Source organism: Cottoperca gobio, chromosome 13 (genome assembly GCF_900634415.1).
Source record: "Cottoperca gobio chromosome 13, fCotGob3.1, whole genome shotgun sequence".
NCBI classification, from domain to species: Eukaryota; Metazoa; Chordata; class Actinopteri; order Perciformes; family Bovichtidae; genus Cottoperca; species Cottoperca gobio.
This window is the reverse complement of record NC_041367.1, coordinates 3833436-3854999: the sequence shown is the minus strand read 5'-3', so window position 1 is coordinate 3854999 and position 21564 is coordinate 3833436. Positions and strand designations below refer to the sequence as shown.

At 40.5% G+C, this 21564-nt stretch overlaps 2 protein-coding genes across 6 annotated transcripts in view; one reads left to right on the top strand and one right to left on the bottom strand.

Moving 5' to 3' along the window:
* Nucleotides 1–4001: 4001 nt before the first annotated feature.
* Nucleotides 4002–13311, top strand: ccnl1a (cyclin L1a). 3 transcript variants are annotated; one of them, XM_029447258.1, is made up of 11 exons: nucleotides 4002–4350; nucleotides 4600–4674; nucleotides 5443–5552; nucleotides 7481–7601; nucleotides 7801–7865; nucleotides 10263–10362; nucleotides 10458–10562; nucleotides 10950–11203; nucleotides 11340–11438; nucleotides 11527–11708; nucleotides 13194–13311. In XM_029447258.1, the coding sequence occupies exons 1-11, from the start codon at nucleotides 4111–4113 to the stop codon at nucleotides 13253–13255; spliced, it is 1413 nt and encodes a 470-aa protein (XP_029303118.1). In that variant the 5' UTR covers nucleotides 4002–4110; the 3' UTR covers nucleotides 13256–13311. The 3 variants fall into 3 exon arrangements, with proteins under 3 accessions (XP_029303118.1, XP_029303117.1, XP_029303119.1); XM_029447257.1 differs by lacking the exon at nucleotides 13194–13311 and having other exon boundaries at nucleotides 4007–4350; nucleotides 11527–12142; XM_029447259.1 differs by lacking the exons at nucleotides 4002–4350; nucleotides 13194–13311 and adding an exon at nucleotides 5979–6151 and having other exon boundaries at nucleotides 4653–4674; nucleotides 11527–12142.
* A 5428-nt stretch (nucleotides 13312–18739) lies between these two features.
* veph1 (ventricular zone expressed PH domain-containing 1) overlaps nucleotides 18740–21564 on the bottom strand; it is a 67875-nt gene continuing 65050 nt past the window's right edge. For all 3 annotated transcript variants that reach the window (XM_029446097.1, XM_029446096.1, XM_029446098.1), the window contains exon 15: nucleotides 18740–21436. In XM_029446097.1, the coding sequence (XP_029301957.1) occupies nucleotides 21254–21436 (183 nt within the window). In that variant the 3' untranslated portion in view covers nucleotides 18740–21253. The remainder of the gene's footprint in view (nucleotides 21437–21564) is intronic.

The following is a 21564-nucleotide window of genomic DNA, read 5'->3' as shown; positions in this document are numbered from 1 at the left end:
TTTGGACTTGTCAAAGCAGGAAAAGCACAAGTGGAATTAATAACTTTAATGATGGCTGGATGCTATTCAGCGGCTTCACTTCCTGACGCTGACGGGGTTTACTGGGTCCATTGAATAGAACACACCTCTCATTAATGTTACTATTTACACCTTTGCTTTTCCTGCTTTGACAACATGTCTGCTGTGAAAAGGGTCTGTTCCAGACACATGCTGACCTTTTGACAACCGCTCACATTCTCCCTGCACATGCTCTTCTGACCGTTGATCTTTCCTTTTATACTTCCTCCCACTGTGACCTGCATGTCTGCTGTATATTTAAAGAGATAACCTCTTCCCATGCCAGTCAGAGGCATTAACACACTCTCCCCGCTCCGGCTCTATCTTCTCGATACACACTCTCCCTGTCTTTGACACACATGTGTGTACGCTCTGACCACACACACTTTCTGCCTCCTTCTGTCTCCCTCAAACCCTCCCCCCCCCCTCTCTCTCTCTCTATCTCTGGCACACACACATAAATCTGTCTCTTTGTCAATATTCTTTTAATCTCTTTGGCCTTCTTTTATTATTCAGCCCCTCTGACCCTGTTGCTGGAAAGGAATTCCCCTCAGCCTCTCCTCCTCAGCTTTCTGTGCCTTCACTTTATTTTTGATCCAGTCAGCTCTCTCTTTGCTTCTCCCCCCCCCCCTTGCTCTTTTACTGGGGCTTTTTCCTTTGCTCACGCCCTTGCTTTGTAGCCCTTGACCTGGTGTCCTTCCTGGTTAGTGTGTGTGTGTGTTTGAGAAAAAGCCATGGGACATGTGTGTGAGAGAGATCTGGTCTGAATAGATAGCAACTCCTTGAAACCCTTTCTTCATCTTGATATGTAACAGGCACACAACAACGTCGACAGTTTGCATTGGACTGATAAAGTGGCTCTTTCTTATCGAGTCTTCTAACTGTTGCTTTGTTGCCTGGTAAGTTTCACAGGGTTCCCCGACTCCTCAGTAAGGAACGTAGCTATTGGCTGTCGTAAAAGTCGCTAAATGACGTCATCACCTAATTTGCATAATCGTCAATTTGCGTGTAATTGCAATGGACGCCGTTGAAATAGGCCATCACTTCTCAAAATAAATAGTCGCTAGCAGCTTTCGACAAGAAAAAGTCGCCAAGAGGATTTGGAAAGTCGGCAGATTTAGCCAGAAAGTCGGCAAGTCGGCAACACCGCTGCTTTGTGCGTCCCGAGTGGTGAGGAAAAGGCGGGAAATCCTCAGGAGTTGTTACCATCAGGACGGAGGGTACCGCCTTGACCCGTGCTGAGAGATTCCAGTTAAAACATCTCGTGACATAAAGTGTGTGTCACTTCCATTTTGTTGTACATTCTTGATTGTTTGTGGTGTTATTGTTAAATGTCTTTAATTGCAGTGTCTTTGTTGTGTGACAGTTACCACAAAGACAAAGAGACTTTCTGAAAGGATAAATAAACTAACTAATAACTAACAGAAAGGCACATTTGGTTAACATGAATCATCGCTCTTAATCATTCAAATTTAACCGCACTTAACCAAATGCCCACACACACAAACATTCATACACACGCACACACACACACGCATGCTTTGCACACACATTTGGAGTGTGATTTCCTTGCAGTAATTATCATAGCAGGGCAGGCATACACACGTGTCCCTGGGGAATCTATGCAAGTTGCTCGTAAACACACACACACACACACACACACACACACACACACACACACACACTCCTGGGAGTGGCGTGTGTGTATAACTAAACCCTTGTTCGTCACTGGGCGTCCCTGAACGCCTCTCTCCCTGAGTCGTTATGGTCGTTCCGGAATTCTGCCGTCACGTGAGCCCTCCCACACCCTGTAATTAGTGTCACCCGGGCAACCGGAGAAAGAATGCTCAGTATTCTTGTCGTCGTGGTAACTGCGTAAGTGTGGGGGCTGGAGGTGCCGGTTGTAGGTGTTGGTTAATGACAGGGACAATGAGACCTCAGTCTGCCACCTCATGTGGTGTTTTAGGAAAACTGAGGTAGGTAAATCCGTGTGCGTGCCTGCATGTGTGGGTCGTCCGTGCCACATGGAGCCTCAGACTGGGCATGAAAGTAGACCCTTATGCTATGCCATGTTTGCATGATTACAGCTATTGCTTACAATAGCTTTAGACACAGACACACACATGCAACCTCAGGAAATAACCAACCATGGAGGGATTAAACTGTTAGTGGGACCCAGGGCAATAATTTGCTCTTGGGCTCCTACTGACACCCCCCGCATTTCCTCCTTGTGTGAGTTTTGTATGTTCCTTGTTGTTCTCATGTACACTGCACACAGCAGACTAACTTTCTCTGTTGACCCAGTAAAAAAAAAACAGCTCTTGTTCCTGTAAAACTGGAGCAGGGGCCCCAGGGTTGCTGTGTGTAGCTTGTGGTAATTTAATTAAAAACTTTATTTAGGAATATAATATAAACCCGTTTAATGGGTCACAATATAAATCTGACGTATCATTAGATGATTGGTAGGTTAGAAAAGTCATTGTTTTGTTACACACATTTACATTCATCTTCATTTTTTAGACTTTAATCTTTGTGTTTTTTGGAGTAAAATATTATTATTAAATAGTTTTTAACTCTAATATTCAAATCAAACAATGTGAGAGGGCGAAATCACTGTGATGAGATGCTGCACGTTGACACCAAAACGTTGGAGAACTACTGATACTGGTTTTGGAGACCCGTGCAGGCCAATTGCTCTCTATGCCAACAAACCAACAGAGACGGTTAACCAGCAAACACACACACACACACACACACACACACACACACGCACAGTCATTTGTTGGCAGTAAAACTGTTGCAGAGACTACTGCAGCGTCAACAAGGTCAGTGTATGAGTAAACTCTAGGAAGCCCTCTGCCTCAATTGGGCCGCCTGATTTCCAGGAACCTCAACTGGTGGGTCTCTAGTTCTCTCTGCTGTCTATTTTTGGTTACTGCAAGGGTACACGATTGTGTGGGCTGAACAGTAAGTGAACACAATGTTCTAGCTGTTCATATGAAGCTGCACCTTCTGTGACACATTCAATACTCAAAGTCTTAAAGTTAAATTCGTCATGTGTCTCAAACCATGTTGCCCTGCGCTCCCTACTTGTATCTTTAAACGGTTTAATAGAACATTACAACATAGATATTACTCACTTCCTGTTAACTGTGTGTAATAGACTCATGTAAACATTGATTTCATAATCATAAACACAATCTGCCAAGTTTCTGCTATGACTTCGTTTTCTTTTTTAAATGGCGGATGGATATGTTCCTTGGGTGAGAAGGCCAGACTTTCCCGTAAAGTACGTCATAGATACCGCTGGTGGTTAGTCGCTTCCTCCTGTTGCCTTCGCGTGATGTCGGAAACATCACCAACAATAATGAAACATCTCAGAGACGCACACACGTGTTGTGCAATGCAAGGAGCAAAATATAATGCAGGATTGCTATAATTAATGCTAAAACTGAGCTTACATATACCAACTACCACTAGATTAGTCATACATCCTTATATACACATTGTCTGGTGCTCTACGGCTGCAGTTTTGACCCACACATAGTTTTAGTTTTAGGGTTCATTTGTCATTATCTGTCGTCTAAAATACTTTTAATATTGGCAAACTGAGCTCTTGAAGGAAACATACGATAATTTACCATTTGTAATAAGGAAAACAACAAATCCATCATTGTATCTCAGGTCATCTTGATCTCATACTTACTATATATTTGTATAATTCACTTTGTTTTTAGACTGTGTCTGGGTGTCTGGTTGTAACCTGGGATAAAGGAAAAAAACAATATGAGAAAGTGACATTGATTAATTGTGAAATTTTAATACATTCTACAATTCAGTACAGTTTGTGAAATGTCCGAAGAAAGTCATTTAGTTTGTATTAATACTGTTTCGAGGAACTACTTTACCACCGCGGATGTGCACAAACGTTTGCGTCTAAAAAAGATGGTGACGTCACGTACTTTGTCAGCCGCCCTGCTCCGCCGTCGTTCCGCTCGTGTCAGGCTCACCCGTTGCTGATATCCGAAAATCGCTGTTTTTTGTCGGGTGAATATGGCCGCGGGTCCTCTCTCTGTATCCTCAAACGCATCCACAAACAACGATGGCATTCTTATCGGTGACAAAGTTTACTCCGAAGTGTACCTTACGATCGACAACTCGCTCATACCGGAGGAAAGGCTCTCCCCAACGCCGTCGATGCTCGACGGCCTCGACCTGAGCGCAGAGACCGACCTTCGCATCCTCGGATGTGAACTGATTCAGTCTGCGGGCATTCTTCTCCGGTTACCACAGGTACACTTTCATTACAGCACGACTACCTCATAGTATACATGTTAGCGCGTGTTCTCTTCACAATTAGCTAAAGCAGAAGGTATATTTTCCTAGTCCTCAACACGTCACGGCCGGTTGTTAGCTGTATGCTAATGCTAGCTTTTTAACGTTGGCGTGGTGTAGTTAAAATGGCGGCGGTCCATTGTGCAAGGTTAGGCCAGCTTATAAAAGACGAAGTACAAACGTCATGCCCTGTGTTTTTCTCGACAGGTGGCAATGGCAACGGGACAGGTGCTGTTTCATCGTTTTTTCTACTCCAAGTCCTTCGTGAAGCACAGTTTTGAGGTAAGCCCGTTTAGGTGTACGGCTCATGATCAGGCCGCTGTTTGCTTGCTAACATTAGCATAGCATAACGTTATGGTAACGTTCACGGCAGCCATATTGTCGATACCAGTTTTTTTAAACTGCTGTAAGACAAAGGGGGTATACCGAAGAGCGATAAGAAACTAACCAAACACAACGGGAATGACACTGAATCGAAACATTATTAACTCAATCTAGTTAAAATAATACAAAAGTACTCAAACATTAATTTTAGTAGATTTTAATTGTGGTTAGTTCTCTGGTCAATGGGACTTTGTGCAACATGTTGCCATCCTGCCGGTGATATTTATAATTAACTAAAATAATCTTAGTTTTAAATAGCAATACTGTGTATATTTGATATGCTCATGACAAGCAAACATCAAGTGCTGGCCCAATATGCATAAAGCCTTCATCACACCAGTCCCAGATAATCGATGGGGAAAGGGCAAAATTGCCCCCAAATTCAAAACATGTGACCCATAAAACACAATCAAGAGAGTATTACAGAGTAAAAAGGTGTTTTACATCAGACACAACTCGCTTGTCCTCAACCTAAATGAATACAGGGACATGTACACGTATTTAGCTTCAGGCCAAATGCTCACTTGTTGACACATTTCTGTCTCTTCTTTGTGTGTTTTGTCACATCTACTGGTCACATGTGGGCACTGTCTCTGGATGCAGGCCTTTTAGGTTATTGAACTCGTTCTTCCAACTTTTTTTTTGCTTCAATTATCTTCTTTCCAGATTGTTGCTATGGCTTGTATCAACTTGGCCTCCAAGATCGAGGAAGCGCCAAGACGAATACGAGATGTCATCAACGTTTTCCACCATCTGAGACAGATCAGAGGCAAAAAGTGAGTATCGACAATGAATCCAGTCTTCTATTTTGGGAAATAATAAATAACGTTTTTGTTACATTGAACATGTTGCATTGGTTTAATCTAATATACTGTTGTATGATGTTGATCTGTTTTTGCTGTGAACGTGCTCTTCTGTTTATCCATGTGCTCTAAACCATTTTAAAACTTTTCAGTTTCCACTTCACTGGTAGTTTCAGAAGTGTAATTGTCTACATATAACATCTGAGATTCTGACATTACACTGAAATTGATACCTCCAAAAACTCACTTTTAAAATTTGGCGTGCATTTTATGCATTGGAAGAGAAGGCACGACTGCTTTATTTGCGTGTGCCTTCGTCTTCATAGAAATCTGTTCATGTCAAAACTATAGATCTTGGCATTAACTTGGCTTCTTTTTTCCCTTGCAACCAACTAACAGCGACCAGCTACATTTACCAAAGCCTGGGTGATGTGGAATGGTACGTAAGATGAAGCAGTCGGCATGACAACCATGATGCAAGGGGGTCTCCTCCCCCAGGGCCACCCCACCCCCTCCTGTGGGAGACGCCCGTGGTCTGAGCCACCGCGGGGCACTGGGATCGGGGAAGACAGGTTGGCCGAAGGTCCTTGGCCCCCGGGGCGCCTTGAGGACTCCTGTGGTTCAATCTTAAGCTTTGGGTATCTGTCCGTCAATCTGCGGACCATTGGGTAATGTAGTCTTCTTCACTGACTGCTCCTCACTGTGCATTTTGTTTGTGCTTCAACAGTAAAATCCCATTCACCAACTGTTACCCATGGCTTTAATAGAAATATCACCTTGTTCGTTGAGTTGGAATAATTAATCAGACACTTTATGCGGCGTATGTTTTTGTTTAGGGTCAGCGCATGCACTGTAGCTTTAATATTAGGTATAGGTAGTGAATTTGAATCGGCATTAAAGTAAGTGTACCAGCGACTGCTAGCTAGTTTGTTGTTTGGATGTGGATTTGGACTGTAAAGTGTCATGCTTAGTAACGGGCATCACACTGATAACTTTTACTATGCATGTGGTTTTCTAGCATGACAGTGTTCACATTTAGTCTTTCTGTTATTGGAGACCTTAAAATACTAGCGTTTGATTTGAAATGTGATGGTTGTTGGCTCTGTAAAGATGCTCAATTATTACTCACAAGTGTTAAAAGTATGGCAAGTTTCTGTTTGTTGTGTTTATAGATGGTATATCATAAATATTACATGATGTGAGCGGCTGATGGTGCATAAAGACTTAAAGATTAGAATGCATGTACTCCACGCTTTTTATGTTAGAAAGCTGGGGTATTTTAATGATTGCTATAATTATTTGTTTGTCTGCATCAGTAGCATTTCAAATAATCTGTTTAACCAGCAGATGTTTAAGTCAGTATAGTATTTGGTTTGAAGTTAAAGTGAAATGTAGTCATTGGACAAAGAACGTTTTGTTTTTATGATCCTTTAAGTCTGGATATCCTGCTGTACTATTAACACAAGTCTAGTCAGTGGTTTTGCGTACATAACAGTATTTATTTTGTTAATGTATACAGTACATTAGAAAAGGTGAGCAGAATTTGTGATCTCATTTCTACATATATAGTATAGAGTTAATGTTTTGAAGATATTTGAAATCTTTTGCGCGTTGAGGTAATGATGTGAGCGATAGTCTGAGTTGATATTTCTGTTAAAGCTGTGACACAGGGTGAATGAGGTCGAGGGCTGTCAACAAATCCCATATGCTTTCACTGGAACCACAGGAGTCCACAAACCCCAGCAGACTGTCAGGCATGCATACAGTTAAACCTGTTGCTTTAAGTTGGTTGAAACGGGAAAAAAGAAAAGAGTACAAGAAATCAGAAGGGCACTTTCTTTTATTATTTTTTATTTCCAAAGGGGGAAACATTATTTTATTTTGATTCCTTTATAAACCAGGGCTCCAAGTTCATTGATACTTGATCAGAACTACATAAATACCAAAAACCAAGTCATCAAAGCAGAACGGCGGATCCTGAAGGAGCTGGGCTTCTGTGTGCATGTCAAGCATCCTCACAAGGTGAGTTCAAGCCACACTCACAACTATTTAACTTGTTCAGCGAAGTGTAGTTTAGCTATTGCAGCTTTACGTTTGTTCCTCCACGTTGATGCCACCACACAGGAAGCAGCTTTATTAGACTAGTGTCGCTTCTGAGAACAGGCAGGAACAATGACGCACATCGGGATGTTTCTAATGTATAATTACATTCTGATTCCAGATTATCGTCATGTACCTTCAAGTCCTGGATTGTGAGAAGAACCAGACGCTGGTCCAGACGGCCTGGTAAGTTCCTTCTTAGTTCTCCACTGACCATCCCCCACAGCAGCAACCTGTGTCATGTCTGCAAGAAGTGCCACCAGACCTGGGCTAAAAAATTAAGTTGAACGAGTTACAAATGGTTGAATCACTTGAAGAGCTTTGATTTATCTGCTGGGATCTTGGGACACACCCATGTATGGAAACCACACCTGTCAGATAAGTGATGTTCAAGTGCCCCTCGTGTTTTTAAGCACAAATTTGAAAAGTATTCAACAACCATTTTGCCCAGGTCTGACTGCGACGTTCCCTTACTCCATTTTAACCCTTCCACCTCTTTTTTTTTTCTGATGGAGCAATTTGTTTTATTACAAACCTATTGCGTGTCTCACTCTCTGTCTGCCCTTACATGGCTTTGCTGTAAAGTCTATTTGATTTGCGGTGCCCAGGGAACTTGGTTTAACTTTGTCCTTTCTCTCTACTCTTTGATTAAAGGGTAGTCCATGCTGGTAAGTCACATAAAGAACCTCTGAACTCTGCCTCCTCCAACCACATGACCTCAGGAAGCTCCCCCCATTGGCTGGCTGCCCCTCTCCTGACAGCCAATCCCAATGCCAAGATTCACTGAAGGGGGCGGGCGGGCCTTTCCCAACAGCCAACATCGTCTTGTTTTCTCTTGGGTGTCCAAAAGGATTTGTATTGTTTTGGTCTTGCTACAAAGGTTTAAATTGTAATACCCATTTTTGCTAAGTAGCTACATATACATTTATTTTCAGACTTTTTTTCTAGTTTACTTGCATCTAGCAATGAAGTAAACCTAGCCACAGCAGAATACGTTTTTTGACTAGTTTACCTGCCTATTTTTTTTTATATTTACAGTAGTATACTGTGTCCTGTCCCCAACTGACGTGGTGTCCAGACATGTCTGTCTTGCAGGCTGATCCAGTTCTCAGGTTTTGCCTCGAAGGACCCGTCTCGCCCACGCAGCCGTCAGAATCCAGCGGCCGTGTGTTATCTATGGTAGTGTTGACAGAGCAGTTTCACACTGACATGCCAAAGTGCAGGTCAGGTGATGAAGGCAGGTTAGACAGGAAGTAATCCTTGTGTGGCAGGTTTTCGTTAAGTACCTGAGGCAAACTTCCAGTGGACATACAATTAGAATAGGTGGAGATTGACACAGTGTATGCATTTGGAGAAGTGTCACCACTGTACAAAGGACGTTTCACTGCTTTGTGATGAGTTGACGACCTGGTTGTAGTTCCTTTTTTGATAATAATCTGAATGGGATCTGTGTCGAGTTAGTTTATCGGGGTTCTACCATCATGTTTCTGTTATCACACATTTTTGTCTTTAGGACTTCTATGTTTCTAAAGGACATAGATGCTAACACCACCCTGTACTCTCCTGATTCACATCCTGGCCATTTCGTCTTTCCTAATGCTCTCCTCATGGCTAATCTAATTTACCCATTGACACATAATCTGTTTTCACTCAGCCTAGTACCGGGGCATAGATTGCCACCAAATGTCTTTTTTAAATAAGTCACAGAGGAATGGATTTGCAGTGAAATGCAATCAGTGGTTTTATGGGGGTCAGCTTCAAATCATGGCTGAAAATAAATAAATAAAACATTAAGGGAAAAGTGGTTTCTGTCTGCAGTTGAACCTTTAATCAATGCGAAGTTTGCAATCCATAACTAGTGTTGCATCATTTGATTACATCAACATGTCTCCCTATTCCCTCACATATAACACTGAAAGTGCCGACTGCATTCTCAATGAATGTGATGCATCCATGTGCCTGCATGTCGACCCCCCTGCACCCCCCCTTGCAAGGCATGTGTCATTGTCAGTCATCATTAGTCCTAATCTAGCTACTCTTACGGTCATAGTGTGGTAAAATGGTCTTGGCAGGTCTTCAGTATCTTTCCTTCCCCATTTGTGTCTTCATGCTTTACCTGTGACATACAGCCCCCCATGGATGCCCCAGAGAGAAATGGACAAAGTTCGATTTAAAAGTTCATGCGTATCGCACTTCAATACTTGTGTAACTTACGAAATGTGTAACTGTTGTCTTTGTAGCTATCAAGAGTTCTTTGATTAATTTGATGCTGGTCTGTAAACGATTCTCTAGCATCAGCGAGTCGTTAGTGTTGAAGTCCCCCGCCACGCATTTCTGAGTGGCGGCGATTTCTTGGATGTAAGGATTAGGGAATGAAAAAATCTAAATCGTATCAAAAAAATCTATAAAACCCTGATTAGGGAGTCGGCACTTCAGACAAGAAATGTTGCAGAGTTACTGACGATCGGTAACAATATTAACGGGGTGATGCGTCTTCAGACATGTGGGCGTTGGACAGAGGTGGCTTTGTGTAGCGAAGATGCTATGTTTTTGTTTCTATGTGTTGTTTTTGCCTTTTTATAGGAACTACATGAATGATACCCTGAGGACGAATGTGTTTGTAAGATTCCAAGCCGAGACGATCGCCTGTGCCTGCATATTCCTTGCTGCCCGAGCCCTGCAGGTAAGAGGAAATGTTACCTGACACCTTGTTGTTGTTTGTTGTCACATCGAGTCTAGTACCTTCAAATGTTATAAGCTTGTGCGTGTTTTCCTCAGATACCTCTGCCATCCAAACCAAATTGGTACCTGCTGTTTGGAGCCAGTGAAGACGAAGTAAAAGAGGTCTGCGTCACCACCCTTCGACTCTACACCAGGAAGAAGGTAGGCTTTTCTTTGCAGGGAGACACTGTCTGTTCTTCACCCAGTGGAAATCACTTCGGTGAAAGAATATTATTTTACAGTCCGCTGCTTTTACCGAACAAGCCTATTACAGACGTTCAGTTCTGTAAGTATCTCAGTGTCCACGTTAATGGCACTTTAAACTGTGATATTCATGTTGCCTCCTGGGTATGTATGTTTTTGAGTGACTGCTTGCAAAGATATTACATTTGTTTCGGAGTGCGACGAAAATCCTTGTTCAGAAAGATCATCAACGCCGGTCTCTGTGACCAGCGTACTGTGACTGCAGCAGGAGGATAACCCTGCCTGCTCACCGTAGCCAGTGCTCAGTGTTGTCCGTGTAAACTGACGGTGTGATTTCTTCCCCAGCCGAACTATGACCACCTGGAGAAAGAGGTTGAGCGGAGGAAGGTGCACTTGGCAGAGGCCAAGCTGAAGGCTAAAGGACTCAACCCTGATGGGACCCCTGCACTGTCTACAATGGGTGGCTTCTCTCCTGCTTCCAAGCCCTGCTCCCCGAGTGTGGTCAAGGTGGAAGAGAAGTCCCCTAACCCCCAGACCCTCAAACCCGTTAAGAAGGAGCCAGACAGCCGGGGTCAGGCCAACAAGAGTCCACACAACGGGTGAGAAACAAACACTTGTTCAGTATTTTATAGTATTCCTGAAACTTCCTCAGAGTAAGATGTTTCTTACTGCCACTCATCTAACCGTGTTTTCTCTCTCTTTTAAATTACATAAGCCGTATCTTTTTTTTTCCAGTTTAAGGAAAGACTTGAAGATTGGGAGGAACAGCAGGAGCGGAAGTCGATCTCGTTCAAGAACACGTTCCCGGTCTAGATCCCGCTCCCCTCGCAGACAGTAAGAAGATGTGATGATGTGATGATGTAACTCTTAATGTAGTTGTGCTGAACATATTCTTCATCTTGTTTCTCTTCTGCTTCCACAGTTACAACAGCAGGCGCAGTCACTCAGGAACCTACAGTTCTCGCTCACGTTCCCGCTCTCACAGTCGCAGTCCATCGCCTCGGCGACATCCGCCCTCTCCCCTCCTCCCCCACCTCAAGTCCAAGGCCAGCCATCACGGCAATAGCGACTCCAAGCCAAGCGGACGTCATAGCAACAGTGGAGGTGGGGGATCTGGTCACAAGAGGAAGCGCTCACGTTCTAGGTCACGATCCCGCACGCCGGTCAAAGTAGAAAGGGAACGGGACAGAGAGAGGGAACGCGAGAGAGACAGAGACCGCAGTTCCTTTGACCTCTCGGCAAAGAAACACAAACACGAGCGAGGAGGTGGTCATCGAGGTGAAAGGAGAGAGAGGGAGAGGTCTCGGTCCTACGACAGGGACAGAGAGAGGGAGCGTAGTCACAAGAGCAAACACCACAGCAGTAGTGGGCACTCAGGACATAGCCGTCATCGCCGCTGACAACACACACACACACACACACCGACAGGCTAGCTCTAGGACTGGTAGTCACTTAAGTATTTGCAGTATACTTTAAACAAAATCAGATTTGGCGTGTTCTCTGAATGCAGTTTAATTCAGTTGATTGTCAGTAAATATCAGTGACTCCCGCAGACACATCTTGGAGTAAAGTATCTGCTGCCTGCAGCCGGTCAGTCGACATTGTTCTTTGTTTGGTCACCAAGAACTTACAAACGCAGCTGTCAAAGCCAAACGCTGCACCTCTGCCACGGTTGAGAGAACTTGCCTAGTTTGGTTTAATTTTGGGTATATTACCAGCCTAATACCAACGTTGTTCGGTTTCTGGGTTTCTCATATGCATCCTGTAAATGACCATTTAAACTATGAATTTACAGGATTTACCTTTTTAATGTTGTCGCTCTAAGCCAAACAACACATTTAGTTTTATTGTAAAGTTTCTGTCCTTGTAAAACCTGTTTTATAAAGCCTCGACATTGGAGGCGTTTATGGAAACACTGTTGAAGTTGCCTGACACAGATTCTGCATGTACATACGTGTTGGTGAGAGAATATTCATTGTGTTGATCTACACAGCAGAACACCTGTAGCTGATATTTGGCAGAGGTGGTTAATGTTGTTGTTATAGATAGAATGTGTGCATCTGAGGAACCCGGGCTGCAGCAGTATCTACCAGCACTAAGTCGACTTTTTGTAGGTTTACTAGCCTTTTTTTCACCCAGGTAAGACCTGATCAGTGATGAGTGAAGGCACCAATCCAGTGACATCAGTCCCAGACCTGTCGTCCACTCCACCTATAGGACTTTCCCCATGATACCTCCACCCCACGCACCACTATCATCTCTCTAGCCTGCCCTTATGTTCTTAGTTTTACATGTAAAGTTATGGACTTAGGGGAAACAAAACTTATTTACAGTGTAAAGAAGATCGATATCTGCTGACAAAATGTGAACGCTTTGATTTATAAAAGCGAACTGCTCAGTGGAACAATTGAATGAACAAATGTAAAATTAAAGTGCTCATTCAGGAAAGATCAATATGTTTGCACATTAAGGGACTAGTGGGCGAGTGGTTTTTGTTTCCTTTTTTTTTTTTTTTGGACAGATGTGTTGCTAAAGCTGTGTTTTGTAAAGTTTAAAAAAAAAAGCTGACTTTCTTTTCTTTTTTTACAGCAGGGGATGCAGACTTTATTTCAAAACATTTTAGGGTTGTCAATTTGTTACACTGGTTTTAGTCTGCACGTGTTCATGTCCAATTTTTATTCAATAATAAATGAGTTATGCCACTGAACTGTATGGTCTTTATTGAATTGGTGCCTGTAACTAAATTATGCATATTGAATAACTTGTGTGGAAGTTGTACTTGGCACTATTGAGGAGTAAAGATCAGTTTTATATTCATAGTGTTGAAGATGTACGTGACATCTACCCTCATGTAAAGCTGAGTATTGTGGGTCATCCTTTAAATGTATTTAATGACAGGCAGAGGGTGCTGTTGAGCAATGGTTAAAGGAAGATGTCCTCTGGTCCCTGCTGCTAACATAAGTCTCGAGTCATTAATTCTTACTTCATGTAGCTCTTGCACAATAAAGACAAATAGATTGATAGATGTACTAAATTAAGACCAAATTGGGAAATACTTGTGTTCCAGCAGCAGTTGATCATCAAGGTGTTGCACAGGAGTAAAAAACTACAGTAAATATCTACATATCTACATTAGAAAGATATAAATCTGCAAAGTAGTAATGACATGCACACTGACAGCAAAGCCTGATGCTCTACAAATTGTGCAACAGGAAGCCCGACCCCACTCAGAGCATTGAGTAACAGTCTCTCCTGCATGATGCACATTAAAGCACCTTCACTGAGCTCACGATATATTCAGTGTGACCTGGTTGTTGACGGATGTAAGAGAGGTGTGAGATCCTGTGTGAGGTTTTGAGATATCCATCTGCTACTTAGACTACTGCACTCCCCTCCGATAAGATGGTCTCTTATGTAATGATGATCCCTGAGCATACGCATGAAGCTGTGACTCAGGCATTGTGTTTAACAATAGCTCACATTGTTTTATGGGTTGGTAGTGGGACAAGGAGCTCGTTTAAAGAGCCCTACACCCCCGAACAGGTGTTTCTATTTACACTGACTAATTAAAGCTTAAGTCAGGTTTAAAGTTGGGTTAAGCTATGCTAGTTATTGCAACATGAACTAATGATAAAGAAAAGAAAAAGGTGTAAATTGTAGTACCTAGAAAATCCAGGAGGATGGTGTCAATCCAAAATGATATATTTATGCGCATCATGGTCTTTGTTAAATATCCAAATCCTTAGTCACTAAAAACTGTTTGTGTTTTGGAAATACTGACTGTCAACATTCCAGTTGCCCTAAATTGTTTTGGTTTTCCGGATGCAACTTTACTGTTTTGTTTCCCTCCACCACTCCCACTCATTGTGTAGTTTTCAGCAGCACAGGCAGCTGTTTTCAGCAAAAAGCTCTAAAAAACCACTGAATGCCGGCAAAGTTAGCGGTTAGCTAAACACAGTGAAGTTTTTAGCAGCCTAAGAGCTAGAAATACCCGGAAAAAACATTTGAAAACCAAAAACAGAGCTAAAAAAAGAGATGAATATGGGACTCCATAGCTACAATATCTACTATGACATTAAAATCTTATACAATTGTCATAGTACAGTGCCATAAAAGTACCATAAACATTTTTATAAAATAAATAGAAATGTCAAATTGTAGTACGTCATAATATTTGAATAAAAACATCATTGTATAAGTCTGTCATAAATAAAAGCCAAACAAATGTCATGTTATAGTCTGTCATATATAATCCTAAAAGACTCATAGTATAGTCATAGAGACATTAAATAGTCATAAAAAAGTTATTTAAAAATAGTCATAGTATAATATGTCGTAAAAAAGTAAAAATAAATCGTAAAGTGTCATAAAAAAGTTAAAAATAAACACTGTTTTATGACATACTATACTAAAACATAGTATAGTATGTCATAAAGAGTTATAGTAAAGTATGTCATAAAGAGTTATAGTAAAGTATGTCATAAAGAGTTATAGTAAAGTATGTCATAAAGAGTTATAGTAAAGTATACCATAAAGAGTTATAGTAAAATATGTCATAAAGAGTTATAGTAAAGTATGTCATAAAGAGTTATAGTAAAGTATGTCATAAAGAGTTATAGTAAAGTATGTCATAAAGAGTTATAGTAAAGTATACCATAAAGAGTTATAGTAAAGTATGTCATAAAGAGTTATAGTAAAATATGTCATAAAGAGTTACAGTAAAGTATGTCATAAAGAGTTATAGTAAAATATGTCATACAGAGTTATAGTAAAGTATGTCATAAAGAGTTATAGTAAAGTATGTCATAAAGAGTTATAGTAAAGTATGTCATAAAGAGTTATAGTAAAGTATGTCATAAAGAGTTATAGTAAAGTATGTCATAAAGAGTTATAGTAAAGTATGTCATAAAGAGTTATAGTAAAGTATGTCATAAAGAGTTATAGTAAAGTATGTCATAAAGAGTTATAGTAAAGTATACCATAAAGAGTTATAGTAAAATATGTCATAAAGAGTTACAGTAAAGTATGTCATAAAGAGTTATAGTAAAGTATACCATAAAGAGTTATAGTAAAGTATGTCGTAAAGAGTTATAGTAAAGTATGTCATAAAGAGTTATAGTAAAATATGTCATAAAGAGTTATAGTAAAGTATGTCATAAAGAGTTATAGTAAAGTATACCATAAAGAGTTATAGTAAAGTATGTCATAAAGAGTTACAGTAAAGTATGTCATAAAGAGTTATAGTATGTCATAAAGAGTTATAGTAAAGTATGTCATAAAGAGTTATAGTATGTCATAAAGAGTTATAGTAAAGTATACCATAAAGAGTTATAGTAAAGTATGTCATAAAGAGTTATAGTAAAGTATGTCATACAGAGTTATAGTAAAGTATGTCATAAAGAGTTATAGTATGTCATAAAGAGTTATAGTAAAGTATACCATACAGAGTTATAGTAAAGTATGTCATAAAGAGTTATAGTATGTCATAAAGAGTTATAGTAAAGTATGTCATAAAGAGTTATAGTATGTCATAAAGAGTTATAGTAAAGTATGTCATAAAGAGTTATAGTAAAGTATGTCATAAAGAGTTATAGTAAAGTATGTCTTAAAGAGTTAGTAAAGTATGTCATAAAGAGTTATAGTAAAGTATGTCATAAAGAGTTATAGTATGTCATAAAGAGTTATAGTAAAGTATGTCATAAAGAGTTATAGTATGTCATAAAGAGTTATAGTAAAGTATGTCATAAAGAGTTATATGTCATAAGAGTTATAGTAAAGTATACCATAAAGAGTTATAGTAAAGTATGTCATAAAGAGTTATAGTAAAGTATGTCATAAAGAGTTATAGTAAAGTATGTCATAAAGAGTTATAGTAAAGTATGTCATAAAGAGTTATAGTAAAGTATGTCTTAAAGAGTTATAGTATAGTATGTCATAAAGAGTTATAAAGTATGTCATAAAATCATTCATAGTAGTATTTAAAGAATGTTACAGTATAGGTTTTGTGCTTTCTTTATGCTGTAAAAAGTACAGAAATGAGACTCGATGCCCATAATCGTTTCAAATATCAGACACGCATCCAATCTCTGCTTATTGCCAAAAGGTCCATAATACTTCAAACTGAGTCATCGTGGTTGAGTCTTATTTCCATTCCTACAAATCAACTCTGTCTCTTGAAGTGCTTTTGAATGCTTGAAATGGGAACATAATGGCGGTTTGGGAATGTCAAGTTCTGCGCTCTGCCAGCTTCAGCTCAGCTGAGGTGTGACACTGGTTTCTGGATCACATCGATCAGGACAGACTGAAGGGTTTGGAGGAGCAGAAAGCTCTTTGGATTGCAGAAATAGTACCAAGATACACACATTGAGGAAGGAATGCTTTGGTGTTATTGGTGGGCATGTAGTGTACTGGTGCCAGTGTGTGTGTGTGTGTGTGTGTGTGAGGACCAGAGTCAGCCCAGTGGATTCAACTGGACTAATTAGCTGAAGATGGTCTCGCACTGAAACAATCCCGACTCTGTGCAAATCAATTTCTCCTTTTCTTGTGAAGCTCCAGGAAACCATTATTCCATTTATCTTATTTGTATTTTTTTTTTACTTCAAGTGACCCAAACCCAGGTGTGGAAAGACGGCGAGAAAGAGACTTGAGAGTTTTCACTGGTAAAGATTTATTGTACACTTCTGTCAGGAAAGGCAGACATGCAAAAGATGCAACAAGCAGATATATAATCCATAACAATACAATGAACACAATACAGCATTATACAGTGTGCAGTAACAACTCATAGTACAACAATGGAAGAGGAAAGGGAAGACACTGAAGTGACATTCATTGTTTCAGTAATCTTTCGAGACATGATTGAAATGTTACAATAGCGCTTGTAAAAAATAAATATTGACCTTATATCAAAAATCAAAAGTTATTTAAAGAAAGTAAAAAAAAAAAAAAAGCCTTTCCTATGATTCTTTACACAAAGGCTGATATTTATGCTCAAAAATGCTTTTATACATTCAGAAACTTTAACACTCATTATCTTCACATATACAGTGTGTGATCATCTACAGCATGGTTTCAATCTATAAATGTAATCTGATAGTGACCTAAAGAAGTGAAAACTACAGCTCACTATTTACTCTCCAGTGTGAGACGATAGATGAGAGACAGACAGACAGACAGACAGACAGACAGACAGACAGACAGATAGATGATAGATATAGAGAGATAGATGATATATAGATAGATAGACAGATAGATGACAGACAGATGGACAATAGAGAGATATGACAGATATATAGATAGATATAGATATAGAGCGATAGGTGATATATAGATAGATAGATAGATAGATAGATGACAGACAGACAGACAGACAGGCAGACAGACAGACAGACAGACAGATGATAGATATAGAGAGATAGATGATAGATATATAGAGATATAGATAGATAGACAGATAGATGACAGACAGATGGACAATAGAGAGATATGACAGATATATAGATAGATATAGATATAGAGAGATAGATGATATATAGATATATAGATAGATAGATAGATAGATAGATAGATGACAGACAGACAGACAGACAGACAGACAATAGAGAGATAGAGATATGACAGATAGATGATAGATGATAGATGATAGATATATATATATCTATATATATATATATATATATATATATATCTATATATATATATATATATATATATATATATATATATATATAGATAGACAGATAGATAGATGACAGACAGATGGACAATAGAGAGATAGAGATATGACAGATAGATGATATATATATATATATATATATATATATATATATATATATATATATATATATATATATAGACAGATAGATAGATGACAGACAGACAGACAATAGAGAGATAGAGATATGACAGATAGATGATATATATATATATATATATATATATATATGACAGATAGATAGATGACAGATAGATAGACAATAGAGAGATAGATAGATAGACAGCTGCTACAGTATCTATCCTCCGGTCTATGTACACAGCTTCCTACGAATGTATTTATTTCAGAGGAAAGTATGCTTAAAGAATTGCTCATTTTGGCTGTAATTGCTGCCCCCCCCCCACCCTCCCTCCCTCCCCTTCGATGCTTGGAAACTAGACTCACATGGCAGCGTGACGGCGGAGAGCGTTCACATTGTACTTCAACATTCATTTGATCCGACACAAAGAAATCAACAGTGTGCAACTGAACAGGGTAAAGTCAGCTTCATGGTACATTTGAAGGGAGGGGGGAGAACCTTCTGAACTTCACTCATGCGCTGCGGTGGGTTTAAGGTTTGCAACTTCAGTCAGGTAATGATAAGGTATTTGGTCATAAATCAATATATTGGAAAAATAAACCTGGCGCGAGGTGAAAAGTCAGAGGGATTAATCCTCTGGGGGCCATGAACGTCTGAACTAAATGTCATGTTAATCCAATAGTTGTTGAGCTACAATGGGGGGCTGGATGGAGGGGGCACAGAGAGCACACACAGTGGTAACCTGACCCGTTGGGAAAGGCAGTGTTATGGCTGCTCGTACACAGATAACAGGGTTCTAGCTGAAGGAAGAAATAAGATTAAGTGCTTGTCCGTCACACGAGTTAAGATTAAGACCACCGTAGGCATTTTAAAAACATCCCGGTCGTCGCATTTTCTATATTGAACCAAAAGCATCTTAATAGCAAAGAGGAGAGCATTGCTAACAGCTTTGGGCAGACACACGCAGCTTGGATGTGGATCCAGATAAAGATCAACATCATACCAAATACATTTCTCTGGTGCAGGCAGTTCAGAGCTTAACTGGGTCAAGACATGTTTGTCATCTGCATCCTGGCTCGTGAGGAACATCAGGGAGTTACAGCGTGCGCCGCCGCAGGCTGGGACTCTTCAGGTGGAAAGTCTCAGTTGTAAAATGTAAAAGCTGAGACTGTCCACTGAAGATGCTAACTGCTCCGTTTAAACACAAAACTCTGACCTTTGGAAAGAGTTTTAAAATGACGGAGGTGGATATTTCCACATATCACCTTCAGTCTCTCGCTGTCCAAACTCTTCACAGAGTCGTCAATCAAAACTAAATCAATACTGTGTGAAAGAACTGGCACAGTTTCTAAATCCACAAGGAAACCACGAGTTTACTTCAATGTTTTCTTAAGACTCTGCGGTCTGATCTCCACTGTTAAGCAACAGTTGAGCCGACGCTGCTCCTCGTAGAACATGAAGTGAATTGTTGCAGACGTTTCTTGTTCGGGAAAGCTAAAAATAGCCCCGGTCCATGGAGTATCAAGATTGCAAAAGAACAGAAATCTGACCACTAACTCTTACGCACAAGAGCAGAAACAGAAACTAGGGTCAAAGTGTTGCTCCTGTATGTTGGAGGACACATTTCACATTTTTAAATAACTCAACTTGAGCTGTTACCTCTCGACTTTGGGGGGAGAAAAGTTGTTAGTAAAGAAAAATACAAAATAAATACACTGGATTGAATATGTACATCCATAATCCACATGAAAACAGTACATTTATTAAAGGAATAGTTCCACATTTCAGGAAATACGATTGTTTGGCTCAAGATCAACTTTACTGTGATGTCTGTACGTTAAGCATGAAGATGCACAGCCTCAGCATGAAGGCCCAAAACCAGGAAACCGCTAACCTGGCTCTAAAGGTCGAGGACTTGTGGTTGTGCACGGGGTCATGTGTGGGACTACTTCTCTGTTGGGAGCAGCAACTTCCTGAAGTCTTTACGTCACCATGACTCACTGCGCATAGTTCTGCACGTATTCATAAGTCTACTCATCCCCCCTATAAAAGAAACACTAAAGGTTGCTGACCAGTGAGCTTACGAGCCGATTACATTTAGAGGAATTGTGTTACTTTTGGTCAGAGCCCAGCTGTTTACCTGTTTCCAGCCTGTATGCTAAGCTAAGCTAACTGTCTTCTAGCTTTAGCCAAGGGAAGTCGAATCAATCCTCTCGGCAAGAAAGTCAATAAGCGTGTTTCCCATAACTAGCCTTTAAGGCAACATCATACTCTCTCTCACACACACACACACACACACACACACACACACACACACACACACACACACACACACACACACACACACTATTCCAGTATTCCATCTGCTGTCCATCAGGCTCCTCTTCCTCACACTTCCTGCTTTCAAGGGAATCTGTTCAGCCTCATTATTGCTTCAAGTCCTTGCGAGGTCTGTGCTTTGTTTTGTTGCTCAATACGCCTCAAATACATCTCAATTATCAGTGCATCATTAAACACAGGAATCACAAGTTTCCACAGATGCTGGTTTTGCTTGGTTGTTGAAGCTCGCAGCAGTGTCTGGTGAAGATCATGTGTATCTTCTATGTAGTGTAACACACATTTCTGATGGTCCAGAGCTGTCGATGCATCAACGAGTGCGCGGTGTAACGGTAAGTAACAGTAACATGGATCCACACCATACAGTCTCTTATTGCTGGTTTATTTAAAGTCATAAAAACAACTGCATAAATAGTTTTGAATATTGCTCTAAAACACCAATTACAGATACAAAGTGATGCTACTGGCAGAGAGTGTTGTGTGTGTGTTCAGTGTGTGTGTGTGTGTGTCGCACAGTCCTCACAGGTAGGTGGTCGCCTCTCTGTTCTCCCTCTCCCTGGCCTGAGCCACGGCCACGTTGATGCACTGCAGCCACTCCTCGGCGTGCTTCTCATCGTGAGCTTTCAGCACGTACGTCTTGCTGTCCGTGAAGATTTCGAAGGCTCGCGGCAGGCCCCGATCACGCCGCTTCTTAGCCACCACCTACGGAGAAACAGGAGGTGGCGAGGTGTCATGTTGAGATCTCTTACTTTATAGTAATGCATGAAGTCATTGTCCAGCTGTAACAGTATTTAGGGATGTAAACTCTCATCAGATGAGATCATGAGCTT